The sequence below is a fragment of the Falco punctatus genome, assembly GCF_963210335.1.
Source record: "Falco punctatus genome assembly, chromosome: 14".
Classification (NCBI taxonomy): domain Eukaryota; kingdom Metazoa; phylum Chordata; class Aves; order Falconiformes; family Falconidae; genus Falco; species Falco punctatus.
Window position 1 is genome coordinate 22037959 of NC_137594.1, and position 21417 is coordinate 22059375.

The 21417-nt window shown below is 59.6% G+C and overlaps 1 protein-coding gene across 9 annotated transcripts in view; it reads right to left on the minus strand.

Annotated features, from left to right (window-relative positions):
- Window positions 1-12147, minus strand: part of NDRG4 (NDRG family member 4) — a 30133-nt gene extending 17986 nt beyond the window's left edge. The window contains exons 1-10 of one of the 9 annotated variants that reach the window (XM_080411033.1): window positions 11971-12147; window positions 8089-8261; window positions 7442-7486; window positions 3075-3180; window positions 1766-1886; window positions 1431-1493; window positions 1176-1236; window positions 785-871; window positions 631-687; window positions 157-260 (exon numbers count right to left, since the gene is read on the minus strand). In XM_080411033.1, coding sequence (XP_080267159.1) covers window positions 157-260; window positions 631-687; window positions 785-871; window positions 1176-1236; window positions 1431-1493; window positions 1766-1886; window positions 3075-3180; window positions 7442-7486; window positions 8089-8261; window positions 11971-12007 — 854 coding nt within the window. In that variant the 5' untranslated portion in view covers window positions 12008-12147. Of the gene's footprint in view, window positions 1-156; window positions 261-630; window positions 688-784; window positions 872-1175; window positions 1237-1430; window positions 1494-1765; window positions 1887-3074; window positions 3181-5228; window positions 5431-7441; window positions 7487-8088; window positions 8262-9970; window positions 10738-10787; window positions 10816-11805; window positions 11916-11970 lie in introns of those variants that run through there. The other 8 variants (XM_080411036.1, XM_080411035.1, XM_080411037.1 and 5 more) reach the window with 8 other exon arrangements.
- Between the last annotated feature and the right edge of the window lie 9270 nt (window positions 12148-21417).

A 21417-nucleotide genomic window follows, 5' to 3' on the forward strand; every position in this document is an offset into this window, starting at 1 on the left:
GCACCACCACCTACCTGCCTGTGCCAGAGGGTGATGGCAGCACCCAATGGATCAGGGTTCCTCTGGCGCCCTTGGGGCCACCCACCAGTGCTGCAGCCCCTCACCCTGGCGCAGACAGGGGGGCAGCCCACTAGCAGGACTGCCCAGGGTACCCACCTGTTGTACATGTTGAGGAAGAGCTGGAGGTTGAACTGGTTCACCACGCTGCCGATCTGCTGCCGGTAACTCTGCACCAGCTCCGTGTTGTTCACCAGCTCTTCCTGTGCCGGCAGGGGATGGAGATCAGGGCAGGTGCTGCCAGGTGCCACTGAAATGCCCACCCCTCCACCAGGCTGGCCCATGATGTGTTGGCCAGCAGGGCAAAGTGGGAGGATGCTGGGCAATGCAGCTGGGCACAGCAGTGCTGCAGGCAGCACGCTCAGGCTGGACATGGGCATGAGCTGCACATTGGTCAGGCTAAGCCCAGGATCAGGCAGGGGGGATACAGGCAGGGCTTAACTAATGCCACCCCTGGGCACGGGGCAGGTCCAGCAGCACCTGGCAGCCAGGGCAGAGCACAGCCCAGGTGACACAGCTGGGATGCTGGGTAGGGGGCTGTGGCAGGGGGCCATCAGGACGCACAGCTCTTACCTGGCTGAACAGGTGGGACAGAACATTGTCCGGCAGTGTGCTAGTGAGGCCAGAGATCTGTGGAGGGAGCACAAAGGGTTACGACACTGCCACGGCTGGCTCCTGCCCCGGGGAGCCACCAGGGCTGGGAGAGGGGGGACAGGGCCCTGCCCACCTTGGAAGCTGCCCAGTCAATCCAGCCTTTGCCATTGGGATCGATGTTCATGAGGACCAGCCCTTCGACCAGGTCAGGGAAGATAAGCTGCAGTGAGCAAGAGGGGTGGGTGCTCAGCAGGGAGGGGAGATGCGCCCAGGGCAGGCCTCCACCAGCACCACTGCCCACTGCACAGGCATCGCACAGGGCTGATGTGGCCCTGTCCTGAGACCTATGGCGAGACTGCCCGGCCACCGTGGCCATGGCACTGCTGTCCTGGCCCTCCATCCCTCCAGGAGCCTTCAGGGTGGCACAGCCTGCCCAGGAGTGTCAGCTCCTGCTTCTTCCCATGCCCTGTGCTGCGAGCAGGTACGGGCAACTCAGGGCCAGCCCAGCCCAGCCCCAGGCTCACCGCAAACTTGGCCAGCACGTAGGCTCCTGCCCCGACACCGATCCCGATCACATACTTGAACCTGGAAAGTGGAGAGGTGCATATGGGGGGACAGTGGGCTCCAGCACAGGGACCCCGGGGCAACCCTCCACCCACAGCATGGGGCACAAGGAGACACGCAGGGTGCCAGCTTACAGGGGCAACTCCCCCAGCCCCAGATTCCGGTCTTCTGACCAGCACCCTCAGCCAGCAGCTGTGGAAGAGAGGCCGACTCACCCGAAATGCTGCACCACGCTGGGTAACATGGCAGCCAGCTGGTCCATGGATGGGTACTGGTACCTGCAGCACGGAGAGGCACAGGACAGCAGTTAAGGGACCCACGCAGAGTGGGAAGGCTGGGACAGGGCAGCTGGGCTGCCCAAAGTGGGCAGGGAAACGCCACCCACCTGCAAACCACCCCATTGCCCACCCTGGGCCTGCTGGCTGCCTCAGGCTTTGACATGGTTAGGAGAGACCCACAGGTAGGGCATGACTGCCCGGGAAGCAACAACCCAGTGGGCAGGGAGGTGACATTCCGGCAGGCGTAGCAAGCCCCCAAAGCTGGCACCTACCCCTGAGGGAACTGCGAGGCTCCTGCCTGCTGGCCCGGTGCATCCACATGGCACACCACAAAGTGCTTTGTGATCTCCTGCATGTCCTCAAAGTTGAAGAAGGTGTTGAAGCAAAGCTTGTCTGTCAAAGGCAGGCAGGGGTTAGAGACCAAACACCCTGGCATGGGGGCCTGGGAGAGAGGTCGCCTGCCCTCCCGCTGCCCTTCAGCTGGGAGGTGACACGCCACCAAAGCCCTCCCATGCCCTTCTGTCCAGGCTTCTTGTCTCCACAGCAGAGATCACAGCCACTGTTAGCAAGGGCTGCATCCCTACCGGTGTTGGGAGGCATGGGGCTGGGTGGACACAGCCAGGAAGATGAGGAGTTTGGGGTGAGCTTCGTCTGCTTGGAGAGGTGGGACTGGGGGAGGCAAAACCCAGAGCTGCAGGACCACCCAGTGGGCAGTGGGATTAGCAGCCCAGGGTGTTATCAGCCCTATTCAAATTCCTCAGAAAGGGCTCAAGCAAACACGGGATTTGAGAGAAAGCTGTAAATCTCCCTCCTTGGAAACAGCCAAAGAAACAGCCCCAGTGCTGCTGTGGACAGGCCACCACCATTGCAGTGGGATACAGTCTTTGCCAGGGCTTGGAGAGGTCCTGCAGGCCCCATGGCATCAGTGACAGGACATCCCTTGCAAAACTCGGGGCAAGGCAGGTTGTAAGGTCCATTGCAACCAACACTATACGTCCCCGGACACGAGAGTACTGCTGTGACGGTGGGGCAGCTCGCTCAGCCTGCCGGTGACTCAGCCTCACAAGGCACCAGGCATCCCGGCTCAGCCAAGGGGCACAGCCTGGGGCAGGGGTCTGGGGTGCAGGTCCAAGGCTGCAGGCTAACAGAGCGTGCAGCATCCACATCCAGAGCCCCAGCTCGAGGTCCTTCCTTCCCTGCTCTTCCCCATCTCCTTCAGCCCCCACTATGTCTGGCCACCAGCTCCTTGGTCCATGCTCTGAATGATGGGCTGGCGGTGGTGGGGACCCACCCAGCATCCCCCACATTCCATCCCTGCCTGACATGGGTGGGCAGACAGCCAGCACCAGGGCAGCCAAGCGCTCCTGGTTGTGCCTGGCCTGGGCTTTGGGTTCGGCTGAGCATCCAGACCTTCCTGGTGCTTTCAGATGCCTGGGGAGACCCAATGCAACCTGGAGACCCTCCACGGGAGGAGGCAAAGGAGCTGAGCCAGGGGCTTTGGCCGATGTCCTGGCACCCTGTGCAGCCCTGGGCTCACTCCCACCTGTCCCTGATCCCCTTGGCCCAGGGACCAGCACTCACGGTTGAGGCCCACATCATGGTACGTCATGATCGCTGGGCGATTCCCCTTGGGTGAGCCCCGGATGACCACGTGCAGCAGCCCATAGGGGGTCTCAATGTCATGTTCCTGGGGAAAGAGGAGAGATGGGGTGATGCCTGCCGGCCCCAAGACATCCTCTTCTGCCCTGCCATCCCACCCCTCACTGCTGCTTCCCCAGGTGGCTGGGTCCCATGGGAGCACAAGGGAAAGATGTGCAGCCATCCCAGGAAAACCCTCAGCTCTTGGGCATCCCTGTGGTGGCAGAAGGTAGGACAAATCACACAGAAATGCTCCCAGCCTCCACCAACTTGGGAAGGGAAGGGAGGATTTGGGATAGGATAATAGGATTTAGGATTGGACAGGTATATTATGTGATGGAATCACAGGATGGGATCAAGGGATAGAGGTCTGGGATGAGATGATTCAAGAGGGCTTGGAAGAGGAGGACTGTGGGACAGGACAGGCAGACCACAGGATGGGACAGACCACAAATGGGCCTAGATTCACTGTTCCTGGGACAAACAGGCAGACATCAGAGCCTGGGCACCACCCCAGGAAATGCTGCAGCCTGATCCCAAAATGACAGCTAAAGTAACTTTAAAATCCCTTGGTCTGAAATGGCTGCGCACCCATACAGAGACCGAGACTGCCCTGTGCCTCAGCTTCCCTGGCTGGGAGGGCTCCAGCCTTGCCTTCACAGCCGTCATCCCCAGCCAGCAAGAGAAACTGAGGCTGCAAGCCCAGGTGCTTCCCAGGGACGAGGGACCAGGGGTCCCCTCCAGAGGCCCACGCCAGCCAGCCAGCTCACTGGCAGTGACCTCGAAGCTGGAATCTGGCAGGTGCAGAAGCATCGTGTGCTGGGCAGGGGATGCTGGCAGGTACCCACCCAGAGCGGTCCTCGCTGTGGGTACTGGCAGCCCCATGGATGGGCTGGTGGGAGGGAAGCACAGCAGGTTTGTGGACACTCCCATGGGTTACGTGCCAACAAGGACTCTGAAGGACATGGGCCTCAGATGGGAGGAACCACCTAAGGACAGGGGTCTCCTTACCCCAGTGCCTCCCCTCACCAAGATCCACTGTCCCTGGGGGAACACAGCACCTGAGGGTAGCTCAAGGGCTCTGTGGAGATAACACTCGGCTCCCCAAGGACATCCTGACCTCAGCCCTCATCCACAGCTGTCCCTCCACTTCCTGGGGCTGTATCAGGCAGCGGATGATGAGTGGGAACATCCCTCCACAGCAACGGATGGGGAAACCGAGGCAGAGGAAGGGCCTGGCCCAAGGTCACAGAGCAAGAGGCATCCATGTGATCTGTTCCGGCACACAGGGCTGCCTGCTTGTCATCACCAGCTCAGCCTGCAATCCCACCCCAAAATCACATGCCCAAGTTGGAGGCTCCTTTCCCAGCACTGCCACCCCCCACTCTCCGTGCCAAGCCAGGCAGATCCATGCCCAGGTTGCAGCCTCTGCAGCATCACTGGGTACCGCAGCCCTGCCCTTTGCCGCAGGGATGCTTGTGGCAGGGGAGAGGCTAGCGAAACAGGGGATGCAGGTAGTGGGAGGGGTGGGCACCGGCAACCCGTGGCCCCCGCGGGGATGGGTGTGGGGGTCGCAACACCCGTAGGTGCCTGAGAGAGCCCAGCCCTGTCCAAGTTATCTGCTCACCGCTGCGGCACTCCCACCTCACTTGTCCCCCTCCACACCGGCCTGTTGCCATCACCCTAGAGGCCAGAGAACATCCGAGGAATCGTGTCAAAACAGCAATAAACCCTCTCCCTCTGCAGCCCTGGGGGTGGGGAAGAGGCAGCACGTTCCCCCCCCCCCATCAGCAGTCTGTGCCAGCACAGCCTGCAGCCACTGCAGCTGCGCTCACTCACCCTCGGCCTCAGCGCAGCATCTCTGCTGGGCTGGGGGAGGACACGCTCAAGGACAATGCGTCCCCAAAACCTGTGACATGTCGGGGATGCGGCAGCGGGGCTGGGGGAAGGAAAGCAGCAGGTCCCCCCTGCACCAACCTATCTGGCCCACGCCAAGCCCCGCTAGGTGCAAAGGTCCAGCCCGGACGAGCAGGGGAGGTACTGGAGCAAAATTGTCTGGGGAAGGAGGGCAGCGAGCACGGGAACGACGGTACCTACCCCATCCCAGCACTCGGGCATGGTGAGGAAGCGGGCGAACGAGGACGCACGGGCAGGGTGTGCCGAGCACGGGGTCCCAGCGCGGGGCACAGCGGTGTTGTGGGCTGGGGTGAAGCAGAGCTCTGCACTGGCTCAGCCCCTCGCCTCAATTTATAGCGGAGCCCCAGCCCTGCGCTAAGCCCTCCCTCTCCCTTCCCCCTCCACGCGACGCGCAGCCCCAGCAGGTTTGGCTTCCATTGCAGGCAAGTGCTGCGATGGAGTGAGCACTCAGCCATTGGCTGCCGTGGGAATTATTCATGCTCCAATTGGCCCCAAATACCCTTGTTTATGAAGGAAAAAACGCCTGGCACTGCGCAGTCCCTGCTCCATCTTCCCTCCTTCGGTAGACCGAGACAGGCAGAGCTGCCTGCACAGAGTTGCACTCGCACCCCTTGCAACACACACAGCAGCATCACAGCGGAGCCCAGCAATGCTCACCTGCCCCCATCACACACACACGTGCAGCTCCAGCCCCGTGCAGACACACAGAATCGTGCTTGAGCCTGCAGCCACCCAGACCGAGGCCCCGCAGCAATGCATACGTACCAGGAAGCGTGCACACCCCCCCAAACACGGGTACATGTTAAACACACAGGAGAAGGACGCAGCAGGGGTGCTCCTCACATGCACGTGACCATGCACATACGTGCACGGGAACACATACCAACAGACCCACAGGGGCCAGGCAAAACTGTGTCCCCACACGTGTCTGTCCATGCCAACTTTGGAAAAATGAATACAATGATCCATGCTGAAGCACATGCACCCACAAAACGCTTGTGCGTACCCCCCCAGGGCTGGTCCCGGTGCGCAGGATTTAGCCCCAACTGGGACATTGCCGGTGGCAGGTAAATAAGGCGGGAGGAATGACAACCCAGCAGTGCCAAGGGGTCACATCCTGTCCCTGGGCTGGCATGTGCTGTGTGTGCGCAGGCAGGTAGTTTCTGCCCTAAGTCCAATGAGGCTTCACAAGAGGGTGAGTCCATCTGCCTGCAGCTCACACCCACAGACGGCCTTGTGCCACCGCGGCCCCAAAACCCCCCAGCAGGCTCTGGGTGACATGCCCCTGCACCCTGCCTGCCCTTCCCCAGCCCAGCACCACTGTCCAGCTCAGCACAGCTGGCACCCCAGCTGCTCCAGCATGAAGACGGGCAATCACAGATGGAGAAAGAGTCCTGCAGTCCCTCCAGTGCCTGCTCAAAGAGGATGGAAAGCCACAAGCCAATGCCAGACCAGGGCAGCATCCAGCAGGGACCCTCCAGCCTCCCTGCCTGCCACAGGGATGCTCCCTGTCAGCTGGAGCCTGCCATCACCTCCGCATCATCCCCACCCTGGCAGCTTGCCACGGCTCGCTTCCACCATGCCCTGGCACATACCACAGCTGTGGGGAGAGGGGGTCCAGCTGCCATCACCAACACATGCACGGGGCCTCCCTGCATGGCAAAGCCCCGTGTCCTCAGCCTCACCCAGCAGGCTTGCTCCTCTGGAGTCTGATGCTTAATGACAGGGACGAGCCACTTTTCCCTGGGGAAAGCCACGCTCCTGGTGGTCCCAGCCACTGGCAAAGTGGCGACATACAACCTGAAATTGGTCACCGGTGTCCCCTGGGTGGGGGGATGCTTTGGAAAAAGCAGCAAGCTGGGGTCTGGCAGCCTCACTGCCCTCCCTCCCGATCCACCAGCAGCCTGGTCTCTGCAGGGGCAGCCTGGTGTGGGACGAGCTTGTGCAAAGGGGGGAGAGCGATGAATGCCAACACAGGAGCCAGGCGCGAGCTAGAGGCGAAATGGAGGTACAAGGCAGGCAGGTGCCAGCCAGGGCAGCAGAGGGACCCTGGTCTCCGAGAGAGGTGGGTGGTACAGGGGCAACGCCCCAGCTCTCCAAAAAAGAAAGAGGCTTTCAAACATCCTTACTGTAAGCAGGGAGCTGGAATCGCCCAGGAAACCATTGCCATGGCAATGGTAGAGGGGCTGGAAAAGCAGCTCAGCCCTCCTGAGAAGAAACGGCCTTCAAAAAAAGACTTTTTTGTCCCCAGCCTGTCACCAAGTGCCTGCCAGCCACATCCAAGGGCCAGCACAGAGCATGCCTGGCAGCATCCCCCCCGCTCCCCCCCGCACCGCAGGCTGCTGTCCCACATGGGACCCGGGGGTGGGGGCACCCCCCGTGGCTGGTCATACCTTCCAGTCCATGTCCACAGCGGAGAGGAAGACATCCGAGTTCTCCTGGGGAGAGAAGGAGCCATTAGGGACAGAGATGTCCCTCTGACACACCTCACTGCCATGGCACCCTTCTCCCACCCAACACACAAAGCCCCCTGACACCACAAGACCCACTCCCTGGAGCAGCGCTGGCTCCAGGGGGATGTGATGTCCACACATGTGCACACATACACGCACATCTACAATATCTTCACACACGTGCATGCCCTGCCTGCACATGTGCACGCACAAAAGTGCGTATTAGCCTGTATGCACATCTTCATACGCGTACATCATCACACCAGACCTGCACTCACCCACGTGTGTGCACTGATACCAGCACACATGTGCACGCACACACACTGACCACCACATGTGCACACACATGCACCCAATACCAGCACGTCTGTACACCCACATGCACTGAATACCAACATGCCTGGGCGCACACATGCACCCAATACCAGCATGTGTCTGAACACACACCTGCACCAAAGAGCAACACACACGTGCACACACACGTACCCCATACCAGCACGCACACATACCCACAAGCTCCCACTTAGGGACCCACGTCCTGGCACCCCATGTGCAGAAGCCAGAGCCAGTGCAGTCACCAGACTCACCAGCTCAGCATCCTGGCCCCGTAGCAGTGGCTTCTCTTCAGTGAAGCGCAGCTCGTGCAGCCCTGCCATGGTCATCTCCTGCAGCAGCAGCCCTGCCCAGGGCAAGGGAGATGTCAGGGAAGGTCCTGCCTCGGTCTCCTCCGCCCCAGCCCCTGGGAGCCTCCCAGGTCTCCCTGCCCATGGGGATGGGACCCAAATCAGCTTTACTCCACCCATCTACCGTGGGGACATGGTGCTTTGGCTCATCCGGGGGCCACAGCGAGCCCCTCCACTGACAGCTGGAAGTAGGCACGGAGCAGGCAGTGCCTAGAGGAACTCAGGTCGCAGCTCCCACCAGGGTCCAGTTCTCCCAGTTAAGGACAGACCTGTCTCCGTGGTCTTAGGCAAACTGGGAGACCATCCTGGTCTGTCTGTGCTGGCCACCTCCGTAAGGGCTCAATTAAGGGCAAGAATATTCCAATTCCCACCCCAACTTCCAGCATCGGTTGGAGAGAGAAAATCCAATGTTTGGGCTGGTTTTAGGCTGCAGCCAGACATGGGTGGGACTGAGGGAGATCTCCCTGTGCAGCCAGAATGAGGGGTGATGTTTCTGAGCTGTGCTGGGAGGCAGAGATGCTCCGAGCAGCTGGGCAGCACAGAGGCAGCCTGAAGTTGGTATTGCAATGATGGGAAAAAAGCAAATGTGAAGCCTTTACTCCCAAACTCTTCTCCTTGCCTGTGAAGCGGGTGCTGGCCAGCCAGCAGCTCAACCCCAGGGCTTGCAGGGACAGACATGGAGCCACCACTCAGCAGATGTGTGACTGGATGCTCCTGACCAAGGAATTTGTACCCCCACAACACCGGCATCTCCAGAAACACCCCCAGGTATAAGCCCAGCTTTGAAAGCAGAGGGGAGCAAGGGGATGCTTGTGCCCACAGCAGCTGGCTGCACACAAAAGATAACAGGACATGGGGGACGCAGGGGACAATCCAGGCTCCGCTCTGCATAGATGAGGTGTGTGTAACTGGCAAGTCCCAGTGCAAGGGCCTTATCTGCACTCAGGCAGGATCTGGACCTCAGGCATTTGCCTTTGCAGCCTCTGTTTCAACCCCTTTCCCAAGGCCAAGCTTTTGGACAAGTTGTTGCTGCTCCAAATGGGCCAGCACCAGTCCCACACCCTCTCCACTGGCTACCCACGCTCTGCAATCTCCCAGAGATACCAAGGATGGTATGAGGCCGTGCTAGCACTGCAGCAAACACGGACCCTGCTCCATCCACAGCCTGGCCAAGCCTGCTCCGTGCTTTGTCCACCTTGAAACCTGGGTGAGCCCAGGCTGGCAATGTTGGAAAGCCCAAGGAGTGCCACAAGCATTCCAAGGCCACAGGAATATGGAAGCTACTCATAAACTCCCCTCCAAAGCTGGATTTTGTTCATCCGACCGGGTTTTCCATTCAAAATCCAAGCAAGCTGTGCCACCTGGCTGCTTCATGCAGACAACGCACTTTGCTTTGCTCCTTGGGAGCCATTCAACAAAACAGAACCGTTTGGACAGAGAAACAACGGTTTGGATGGAGAAACACCACCGTGAAGCCTCCCAGGAGTCCCAGGGTGCCCAGCTCTGGGGGCGTCCACCTGCACAGAGGGTCCCACCAGGCTGGGGGCCATGCAAAACCCCGGCAGGGAGAGGTGCTGACAGCCCTATGGAGAGGCACGCATCTGGGACATGTTGCTCCAGGCTGGGGTGCTACTGGGGAAATAGCTTTGCGCAAGGGGACAGCCCTTGCCTGCAGCCCACCAGCACAGCCAAGACGCTGCAGCCTGCAGAGCCACCGACCGAGCAAACCCGCGATTCCCTGGAATACAATCCCAGAATTAAAAAATGGGAGGAAAATCAGCCTCACCGGTAGCTGGGTCTGGAAGAGAGCAGGAGCGTCCCACGCTGGCTGTGCCAACCCACTGTGTGGCCACAGTCCCAGAGTGGCTCGGAACAGCATTTAGCATATGGTGAATGCCTTTATTAATTAAAGCCTCCAGCTAATACGGGAGGGAGGGTGGCTGAGCAATGAAGAAAGGCCCCCCTGACCTTGCTTGTGTGGAGGTGGGGAAAGCTGGCTCACAAGGGATGTGGCAGAGCCCTGCACCAACCAGCATCCTCAGCATGGGATGGACAATCACCTAAAGCAGTGCTGAGCACAGGAACAGAGAAGGGTCAGTCAGCTCATCGGGGAGTCCTGTGGGTGCAGCACCTGGTGACCAGGATCACAGCCGTGCTGCCAGCTTCCCATGGGTGCTCTGCTCCCTACGCCACCCCACAGGTAACCTCATCCCTGCTACGCAGCAGTCAGGCTGTGGGCAGCGTCACCCAGCCCACTGGGCCACCGTCACTATGGAGTGCTGGTGAGAAAGTCACGGCTCCAGCTCCCCTCGCCAAAACAACTTGGCTCCTATCGCACAGCGGGGCAATGCGGCTAGCAACAAGCCCTTTTCCCTCCAGCTCGCCCCAATGCTCCCCAACAGCACCCAGCTCCGCTCCCACCCTGCCTTCCCAGTGCAGTGCCACCGTTTCCTGGGCACAGCTGGGACGTGCCTCCTCCCTAGTCCCAAATCAGTCCCAAACCCTGCATGACATTACTGCTCTGTTTGGGACTGGTGATCTGTGCTGCCAGGGCCCTGGCACTGCGTACATGGACGGGGACAGAAACAGCCATGTTAGCTTACCTTCCCCAGGGATCTGCAGCCCAGTGTTGGCTTACTGGAGGAGAACCAGCTCATGGCAAAAAAATACACTATTATTATTTTTGTTGTTGTTGTTGTTATCATCATCATCATTGTGACGAGGCTGTGGAAAGGGTTTAACACCAGGCAGCGTGTCTGGTCAGAAGGCAGGGGCCCCTTAGCTGATGCACCAGCCTCATGGGAATATCCCCACCGACCACCCGCGTCCTGCCCTGGCGCAGATGTGGCACCCACGGGATGTCGGCAGGGATTCTCCAGGCTGACTGAGCAGCGTGTGACAGACCGGGAGGCAAACCCAGAGGAGGAAGGGCTGGCCCCTGCCGGGCAGCGAAGCCAAGATGATTCCCAGTGAGGCGAAGAGAGGGAGAAAGGGAACCTGCAGCCCAGTCTGAGACAGAGTGTTCCCACAGCATCGCCCCCCCCCCGCCCCCGAGCAAGACTATTGAGGAGCTGTGAAGGGCTGGAGGTAAAACCCCAGTGTGACAAAGCCTGAGGCATCTCCCACTCTGCCACTGCAGGACAAATACCCACAGCTCGCTCAGCCCCCATGGCGGGGCAGGGGTCCGCACCCCAGCAGCCCCCACCAGCTAGCCTGACGGTGCGGTGCCCCAGGGTAGCACAGCAGCGGGCCGGCCACAGCACCAAAGCCACCAGGCTGGGGGATCCGGTGCCACCCGTGCGGGAGCTGAGCCCCCCAGGCCGGCGGGCGGCGGGGGCAGGGGGGAGCTCTGCGGGGGCGCCGGCCGTCTCGCAGGAGCAGCCTCCTCCCCAGCGCCATCAGCGGGGCACTCGGGCAGCGGGGGGGCTCCCGGGGGAAGCTGGCAGAGGAGCCGGTGCCGCAGGGATGCTCCAGCAGTCCCACAGGCACCCCCCGCCCACGGACCCCCGCGCCGAGGGGCTGCCGGCTCAGCACCCCCAGCACCCCCAAGCTGGGCTTCCCCCGGCGCAGCCCTGACAGCTCCCGCACCCCAAAAACATCGCTCGCCCCAGCAGCCCGTACCTGCGGGAGAAGAGGCAGGCGGCGGGCGGGGGCGGGGGGCGGCAGCCCCATCTCCCAGGGGAGCCGCAGGGCCCCCCCCGACCCCAGCACGCCAGCGCCCGGCTCCTCCCAGCCTCGACCACCCGGCCCCAGCGCGCCGGGGGGGGGCAGCGCCGCCGGCCGTACCTGTCAGCAGCTCGATCTTGTGCCGCAGCACCTTCATGCCGGGCCGGCGGGTGCCGGCGCCACCGGCGGGCGGGCCGGGGAGGCGGGCGGGGCGGCGGGCCCCGGCGCGGGGAGCGGGCGCAGCCGGAGCCGGTGCCGGTGCGAGGCGCGCAGGGCGGCGCAGGGGCGAGGCTGGGCACGGCCCCCGCCGGGCCGGTTCCTCCCCTCGCCGGGGCCGGCGGGGTGGGGACGGGTCCGGGACCGAGGGGCGATGGTGGGCGCCGGAGGGGGCCGCTGTGGTCGGGGTTCCCGCGAGCAGGGGACAGTAGGAGCCTTGGGGAGCCCCAGCTATGGGGCCCAAAGGGTCTGGGGGGTCCCCGGGAGCAGAGGATGCTGATGATCCAAGTGCCCAGGGAGGGTCCTGGGACAAGAGGGGACCTGTGCTACAGGGATACCTGGAGCAGAGCCACCGTGGCCAAGGGGTCTAGGGAGTCCCAGGGAGTGGGGCCATGAGGGCCAAAGGGCCTGGGCGTATCCAGGAACAAGAATAAGGATGACAAGGGACCTAGGGGTCCTCTGGAGAAGGTGCAGGTTCCCCTGAGCATAGGATGGTCATGGCCAAGGGTCCCAGGATAAGGGGGACCTGTGCAATGAGGGTCCCACAGCAGGGCCGTAATGGTCTGGGAATGCCAGAGCGTGAGGATGGTGTTAGCCACGGTGTCTGAAGGATCGCCCAGGAGCGGAGCTGGGATTCACCAGGAGCCACGGCTGGAGTGGTGGTGACACCCCACATATTGATGCTGGGGGTGTATGGTGGTGGCTGTTTGGGGTAGAACAGGAGGTTGTGGGGTGGCTGTTTGGGTCAGGCAACACCAGGGACTGTGAACACTGCCATGGGGGTGGAGGGGGTTGGAGGGGGCCGGTCCCACAGTGGGGAAGATGCAGGACCCTCACCTTCTGCACATGGCGTGGATGCTGGTGGTGCCTCCCTCTGCCATGGCTGTGATCCTGCACTGCCGGGGGCCACCAGATCTGCAGGGCAGCCAGTCTGCGGAGGTTTGCCCACCATCCCTGTAATGGTGCCCAGGCTCTAAGGGAGCCAGGGACTCCCAAGGTGGCATGGTGTGAAGCAAGGCAGTGTCCTCAATTGGGACAGCTGGTCCAGCAAGGACAGAGTGTCCAGCCTGCCCCTAGAGCAAGGGCTGCCCATCCTGCTGCTTGTTCCTTCCTCTGTACTTCTTTGGTATTGCTGTAATTCATTTTTTTTCCATAGTCAGGGATGGAACAGCCTCTACTCCCAAGCTGCCTGAGACAACTGCACCGGACATGCCATTCAAAACCAGCCCTTTCTAAGACACACACCTCCATGGGGAAACTGCTGAGGATCCCATCACCTCCCTTCCGTGGGCTTGGCTCCCCATTGAACCCAGCCTCCCCTTCGAGGACTCAGCCTGCTCCCCAGGAGCAGGGCTGTAGTCTAATTTGTTGTCCAAGTTATCACTTGCTCCTCTTGCCTGCTGGGCATTTCTGCCGGGAGAGTCCAAGTAAAATTTCTCCTATCACCATTGCAACAATAGCGTGCATGAGTCCAGGGCCTGATGCTGTCTCATCCTGTGTTTCAGTGCTGTTTACTTGTCAGCATGGGAAAGCCAAGGTTTTTTTGTTGGACGCATGAGGCTCAGATTCTCCTACACCAAGAAGGGTCCATGCAAGACACTGCAAGAGGGTTGGGATTTGGGTGCTGGGATCTTGGAGACAACCTCTGCCCTGGAGGTTCTGAAGATCAGCCAGCAGGAGACCTAGGCTAGCCTTGGAAAGGGATTTCTTGGCAGTCCCTGTAACCACCAGCCATTGGCCTTGGGAGCAGCTCTGGCATCTCAGCGGGGGTTGACTCAGGGTCTTGTTAGCACCACCCTCATCCAAAGATCCAAATTTGTCCCCAACCCTACATTTGCAGGATGGCAGTGGGTGCTCACAGGCTGCTCGCAGCACCTGGGTTGAACCAGATATTCCAGAACTCAGCCTTGTCACCCCTTGGCCAGCTGCAGTGGCCAACATACCCCTGTGCTTCACAGCAGCTTTCACTGCTGGGCCATGGGCTACCTTGAGGGTGGCCACAGGCAGCTCGTCCTACAAACGCCTGCTGAGGGGCTGGAGGGATGTCCGCTCATACATTTATCTCCACCCCTGGTACCTCTGTTTTAGCAGCTTGTCCCAGGCTTTTTGGATGGCAACCAGTTTTCAGCTGATTTCAGCCTCTCCTGCTGAGTCACCAGAGCTTTGCATCCAGGCTGTGTTCACCTTCTCACCTCAAAGGGAGAAAATACTTGGGGTGTCAGGGAGCACAGGGACCCTTTAAACCTCAACTAAGAGCCAGCCAGCACCCAGCATTTCAATGGGGTCAGATCTTCCCTGCCTTCAAGGGCTGCCTTTCACCCTCTTCTGTGGGGCCAGCATCTGAGGGGTTTGCTCGGAACGGGTCAGGGTTGAGATGGGATTGGATTCAGATCTTCCTGACATTCTGCAAATTTAAACCTCCTCCTCCTCCTCCGATTGCTCATGATTTCTATAGGAATAAATGATTTTTCATGCTGGGGATTTATCTGATCTGCATGGAATCCAGCTTCATCAAATAACAGCTTTTAGATGGCTACCTTGCCAAAGGAGCAGGGCCATGTGGCTGGAGTAATTGCACAATTAATTAGGCTTGGGAAGAGCACAGAGCTTGTGCTCTAACCTAGAGGGACTGGGGTGTAACCTCACGTGGGGGTTCAGAAATCACCTACAAGCAGAACCTTCCACACCCTAAACTGCACGATTAAAGGGAAGCATGGATTTTTCCACGTTATTTTTCATTGCATTTTGATGCAGGTCAAAGTAGCGTTTTCCATGTGGCTTTCCATGTGCTTTTAGCTCAGCCATGCGACACTAAGCCAGTAAAACAGAGGTCTGGCTCCAGAGGTGGCATTAGGGAGGTCACAGCCCCAGACAGGGACTCCCTAGGACCTTGCTGGGGGTTTGGGGATGGATACTGCTTGCAGACTTGTGTTGTCTCCCAGCATTTAGTCATACATTCCTGATGCTAATTTCCAGATGCTGCTGTGACATTGGTGCTTCCCAAGGACCCGAGGAGCCCTCTGCCCAGAGGTGTCAGTGATGGCATTGAAGTTGGGCTGCAGCTGACTGAGGGATGTCCCCGTCCCTTGTGCCAAAGAGGGGGGATCGTGTTGGGGTGTTCCCCAGTGCCCAGGGCCTGCCTGGAGAAGCGTATCCACCAAGTGCTGCCACAGCCAAACCTCTTGGTCACTCTCAGCTGGGCTTGGCTATGGTGTCCTGGGGCTTGGGCCAGATTCCCACCTCCTTTGTGCTGCCACACGTATCAGAGCAGGTGGGTGGTGATGGACACAGGCTCAGGCTGGCAGCCTGACCCTCAGTTCACCAAAGCAAGTGGGGCTCAGGGGGGATAAATCAAGCTCCAAATACACCTTGCAGAGCTCCCCCATGGCACTCAGGTCTGGGGTTCCCAGCTGTGCCGGCTGCCCCAGCAGCACGGGGGACTCCTCGCCAGGCTCCCACAAAACCTGAGCAGCCTGGGAGCCACCTTGTCTTTGCCACAGCGGGCCGGGCATCCACTCCAGCAGGACGGAGCCAGAAGTTGGAGGAAGAAGTTGAGTGCTGCGGTCCGGTCATAAGCAGCACAGGAAAGACTGCCAGAAGCACAGCACCACTTGCCAGACCCAAGCCTCTGCCCTGCCACTGTGGGCTGGCGGGCGGGAGCGGAGTGTGCCATCCCAGGGCCATTCACCCCCTCATCCCCAGCCAGCCTCTGTCCTCCCACACGGTGAGCAGAGGGGGCCAAGGCAGGCAGCAGGAGATGGTATTTTAAGCCTCCTGGCTGGGAGCTGGATCCTCCACCCCAGCTACCTGGTGGGTCTCCCAAGGACGCACCCCAGCCAGCATCATTTTGTAGTCGGCTCCTTCCCTGGTGCACTGGTAGCACAAAATAATCTTCCACTGCCCATACCAACAGTGGCACAGGGAGCACAGGAGGAGCTGTCAGAGCAGGATGGAGCTCTGAGTCATGGCTCCATAGCCAGAGCACAGCAGACAGCCAAGGACCCTGGGATGGATCCAGTTGACCCTGCTGGTCAACCTGCTGGTCCAACCCCCAACAGGGGCTGCAGGTCCTCCCTGAAGCCCAGGGTTATGTGCACAGGTGGGGATGGGGTTTTATGCTGCCTACCTGTACCGAGCACCCCTGCAAGCCAGAAACGCCCACATGAAGGTTTCACATATCTCCATGCAGATCTTCTTGTGGGATTTGTTGATAGGGAAACTGAGGGACTGAGCGGCTGGGCCAGGCAGGGGCCACCAGGCTCACAAGCCTCATCCACAGGCAGCCTTGTGGCAGCTCCGCTTTCAGCGTGGTGTGGCAGAGAGCAGGCCAGGTGGATGGGGAAAAGAGAGCTGGAATAGGGATTCTGCTGGCCCTCCAGTGAAAGCTCAGCTCCCAGCAGGGTCCCCCTCCCTCTCCAAGAGTCACCTCCCTTAAAAAGACCAGCTTGAAAGCAATGGCCTGCCCTGCTAGCCAGGATCCCCACCACTGGAGCTGCCTCAGCTGTCATGCCTGCAAGCAGGGATGCAGAGCAGCCAAAACTGCTGAACCCCACAATTCTGGTGTTGGCAGAGGGGACGTGGCAGGACATGAGGCCCTGGGACCTTTCATTTCCCCCATCTCTGGAAGAAACCTGGAGAGATTTCATGAAAAGGAGGGTAAAAGCCATAAAACTCTAACAAAAATGTTCCAGCACAGCCCTGTTCCTCCACAAAGCTCCTGCTGGAAGGACCACAGTGCCAACTCAACCCACCAGAGGTGAGCTGGGACCCTCAACCCCACTGCCACCCTGTCCACTATGGCACCCAGTGCTGGCAATGCTGCAAGGACCCATCTGCTGGAGGAGCAGAGAGTGACCACAGAGATGACCAGCAAGGGAAGCAGAGGTCTGAATGCAAGCTCTGGGGCGGGCACGGTTGACAGCTCCGGGGTGCATCCTGTGCTGCACACAGGGCTAATTTCGGGACAGGAGGAGAAGCAGCCTGGGGCCCGTGCTGGCTGCCCGTGTTGGCTGGTCAGGGGATTGGCACTGTCGATGAGCCTGTATTGAAGTGTTTCATGGGGCTTAGGTACCACCCTGAGGCGCATGCAGTCCAGTGACAATGCACAAAGGAGTCAGAGCTAAATTTAGCCTTGGCTATGCGCAAGCATGATGTTTTAACTGCTGCCCTTAAATAAAGACATTGTTTGGAGCATGTGGCTGCTGGCCCTGGACCTTTGATGGGCTGGTTTTGTCACGCTGTTCAAAAGGGGCAGAAACAAGGAGAATTAGCAGTTAGTAAGACATATCCCAAGGGCCTATTTCCAAAAATGCCCGGGAGCTACCCCTCAGAGACCAGCAGTGCACACAAAGCACAAGAAGAGAGGGTGGTCTCGGTGGCCATAGGGATGTGTTTCTGCTGAGGCACAGGTGTCTTCTAGGTGGAGCTGCTCCACAGGCTTGCAGCCATGTGAAGTGGAGCTGTGGCCATAGCAAGGGGGCTACCAGGCTGGTTTGGGCTCAAGGCAGCAGTGCTGGAGCATTGGCTGTTGGTGATGGGCCCCATCCTGCATCCCATTGCCTGCCCACTCCAGGGCAGGCACAATCTGCCCCAGCCTTGCATCCCCAGGGCAGCGCAAGGCACACGGCTTGCTGGCTTCCAAATAATCTGGGCCAGAATGACAGCAGGGCAATTAGACCTTGGACACCTCAAGACTGACCCTTGGAAACCCTGCCCAGAGCCACCAGGTTGGTCCCAGGGCAGGTTGGTCCCCCCAGAACTGTGCATGAGCTCACAGCTTGGGCTGCAGGCAGCAACAGGCAGGAGCCAGCCATGCTGCTCTCCAGCCCACCACCACGCATTTTGCTGAAGCTGCCTGGAAAGATGCAACCCTGCAGGGAGCTCAGCATCCTCCTCCTGCAATGCAGCCTGCGAGCCTGAAACAGGGAGCGTTGCCTCCGTGACCTGGCACAGGGCAGAAATGTGCCGTGCCCTGTCTGCTCCCCCACCGCAGCACAAAGCATGTGCTGGGGCTGGAGAGCCGCCAGCCCCCGCCTCAGCTGCTCCTGCCCTGCCAACGGGGCTACCAGTAATTTTCCATCCTGGCTGCAGGCTCTGCCCTAACAAGATGTTCTCCTACATCTCTCTAATAGGGCTGGGCCCTGTTCAAGTTTCTCTGTTCATTCAAACCCCGAGTCCCATCCCCCCCCCCGCTCTGGCTTTCACTGCTCGAGCTGCCCACCGGTTCTGCAGGATGGCTGCTCCTCCAAGCCCTGCTCCTCCCTGCGCTCACAGCCCCTCTGCCTCAGGGGAGCGGGAGGATTTTGTCCAAAAGCCAGAAGGAAGAAAAAGCCCAGCAACCCACCAAGAAAAATTCCCATGGCTCAGCAGCACCCTTGGGCCAGGAACAAGGAAGCCTTTGCCATCAGCTGTTTTCAGAGCTGCCTCTGCACAGGCACATCTGCCTGGGATTGGGGGTCTGGGTCCGCTGGCTGCATTCATCTGCCAAGCACAGTGGAGCAAAGTTGATTTACAGAGGGAGGGATGTGGCCCCGGAGCTCAGCGTGCCTGCAGCGCACATGCGGCACTGCGCTGCCTTGAGTTCCCTTCTTGTGGTGAAGCTGCTCAACCCTGATCTCAGCTCAGGCATTGCACTTCGTGGGTCTGGAGAGCCAGGGGGAGATACACCTGCTCCTAATGGAGCAGAGGGTAGAGAGGCAGGTCCTCCTCATTCTCCAGCACCAGCCCAGAAAGGCTGATGCCACCAGGCATCATTTCAGTGCCTGCCATCGCTGCTCCGAGGCCCAGCAGAGGATGCAGGGGTCCCTCAAGAGCTGGCATTCACTTGTGCTCCTGCCTCCATGCAGAGGGGACAATGCGTGGCTTTCCAGACCAGGGATCAGACGCATCCAGCAGGGAATGTGGATGCAAACATCTCCTTGACTGTCCCAGGAACCACTCATCCCAGGAGCACCAGAACCTTGATCACAATACATGGAAACCACAGAAAAGTTCACCCATCTCCCTTGGATTTTGCAGGCACCAAAAGCAGGTGCAACCTCCACTCTCATTGCACACACACACATCCCCCCCTGTACCCCTCGGAGCTGTACCAGGGACAAAAAGAGAAAGGCTCTCAAAGCAAAAGTGAAAAATGAATGATGCTTTATGTGGCATCAAGGTGTCTTAGCACCAGCAAACATGTTGCTTTGGACAAGTGCCTCAAAACGCACAGAGAGGCACCTGGGGAGAGACGGCTGTGGGAACAGGCCTGGCGCATGAAGAGCCCTCCCACCACTGGAACACACACGTTTTCTGGACGTGCTATTTCCCAGGTCCTTGCCTGCAGAGCCCACCTGCAGCCCCTCTGTGACTTGCTGGGCTGCCAAGGCCTTAGGGCCCACAGGCCAACCTCCTGCCCATCTCCCCTGAGCAGCCCCCTCCATCCCTCCCTGCCTCCTCCCAGCCACGGCAGCAGGCAGCAGCAGCGCCTGTCCCCACCACGCCACTTCTGCCACAGCCCCTTTCCAGAGCCAAGGCAGGCTTTAAATAAATACCTGTCAGCAGAGGAGAGCCAAGCCATGCAGAGTAACTGCACGTGTGCAGATGCATTTAGCAAGTTGATAGGTGTGAGACAGAGCAGACACAGCAGGGTCTCTCTCCACCGAAGCCAGAGACTGGCACGTTCTCAAAGTCAGCATTAAGCAGCATTTTCAGTTACACAGCACCCACTGGGATGGAACAACGCTGCCCACTCTCACCTTCCCTTGGAGAGCGGGATAATGCCATTTCCAAGGGCTGGCTTCTCTGGCTGCGAGCTGCTGTGAGGGTTTAAGGGGAGGGTGATGGAGTGGGAAGACTCAATTGTTCTCAGTTTCCACAGCTCCCCAGTTGCCACCAAATGCATTTGGAGACACAGGGCCCAGGTGTGTGTGGGCTGCACCTCTCCACTGATTGGCGATGCACAGCTCAGCTGGGAGGTGTGAGGGGGTCCCACTCCTGCCTGGGTACCAGGGAGCCCCATGAGCACATACCAAGGTCCCCTCATGGCAAGACCAGGACATGCTAGCAGCTGAGAGCACTTGGGTCTTGAAACACAGACCTCTTTCCCAGCGATGCAGAGGCACTCGGGCTGGCCAGGTAGGTATTTTAAAGCAGGTTATATTTGGCTTCTAACATCAGAAAGATAAGAAGCAAGCTCACGTGAGCCCAGCAACCCTCCTACTGAGACAACCAGACGCTGCTGATCCCTGCACAAGGCTGGATTTGGGTTCTCCCCTCTGTGCAAACCGCAGGGAGCCCTGGTGGGATGGGCACCCACCGTCTCTCCTTGGAAGGTGGCAGATGCCTATTGCCTGCAGCGGACACGTCAGCAGGCTGCCCATGAAAATAAGCTCAAACCTAAGATTGGCTGGATACGGATGTCCCAAAGGGGGTGTCTCTTGGGAAGTCTCACAGATGGCTGCAGCAGTCCCGGATGGCTTTGGTGTTCCTTTGCTTGTGCAGGCAGAGGCTGACCCAGGCAAGCCAAGCTGGTTCTCTTTGCACTGCCAAAACTCCCAGGACCTCATCAGCACATTGAGATGGAGCCAGGCTGGGACCCTGGCCCAGCTTCTTGGGTGGGTGGCAGAGCCAAGGAGGGGATGTCAGACAGGAGGGACGGCAAAGCCTTGGGCAAAACCAGCCGGGGAGTGAACTCCCTGTGCTTGGGTGGTGGAGGCTAACAGAAGTGGAGCTGGGGGCTCCCTAGGGTCACAGTCATGAAAAGAGAGGAGCCTGGAGCACAGGGAACAACACGTCTGAGGTTTTCCAGGCATCGGCTTCCCTGCTGGGGTGCCTGGGTCAGGAGCGGGATGCATCAGGCAGAGCCGCACACGTAGGAAGGGCTCCAGCACAACCAATCCTTACCTGGGCAGGAGGAGGCATCTGGAGGGGCCTGAGCAGCCACCTGCATCCCTTCCTCCTTGTTTGTCCTGAAAGCCTTCACAGGAGCAGCCAAATACCCAGCTCCCTTTGCCTGCACCCCACCAGCTCTGCCCCTGACCTTCTCCTTGGCCCGCAGCTGATCAATACCCCTGGCTCTGGGGGGGGATCCATCAATCCTAATGATTTCATCTCACTTCTCACTAATGCACTCTCTTGTTACGCTGCATTTGGGCCACGGACCTGGCAGATGCTGGGCAAAGGCCCCATCACACACTATCCCAGGACAGTGGGTTAACTGTTAACATCACCCCTTTTCAACAGCCCTCTCCACTACAGAGGCAAGTTCTTCATCCCTTCCTCCCACAGATTGTGGCTCACTAGAAGACCACGAACCTTCCTCTCTCAGCTCTCCAACTCCTTGGAAAGGCACATTCAGTATGTCTGAGT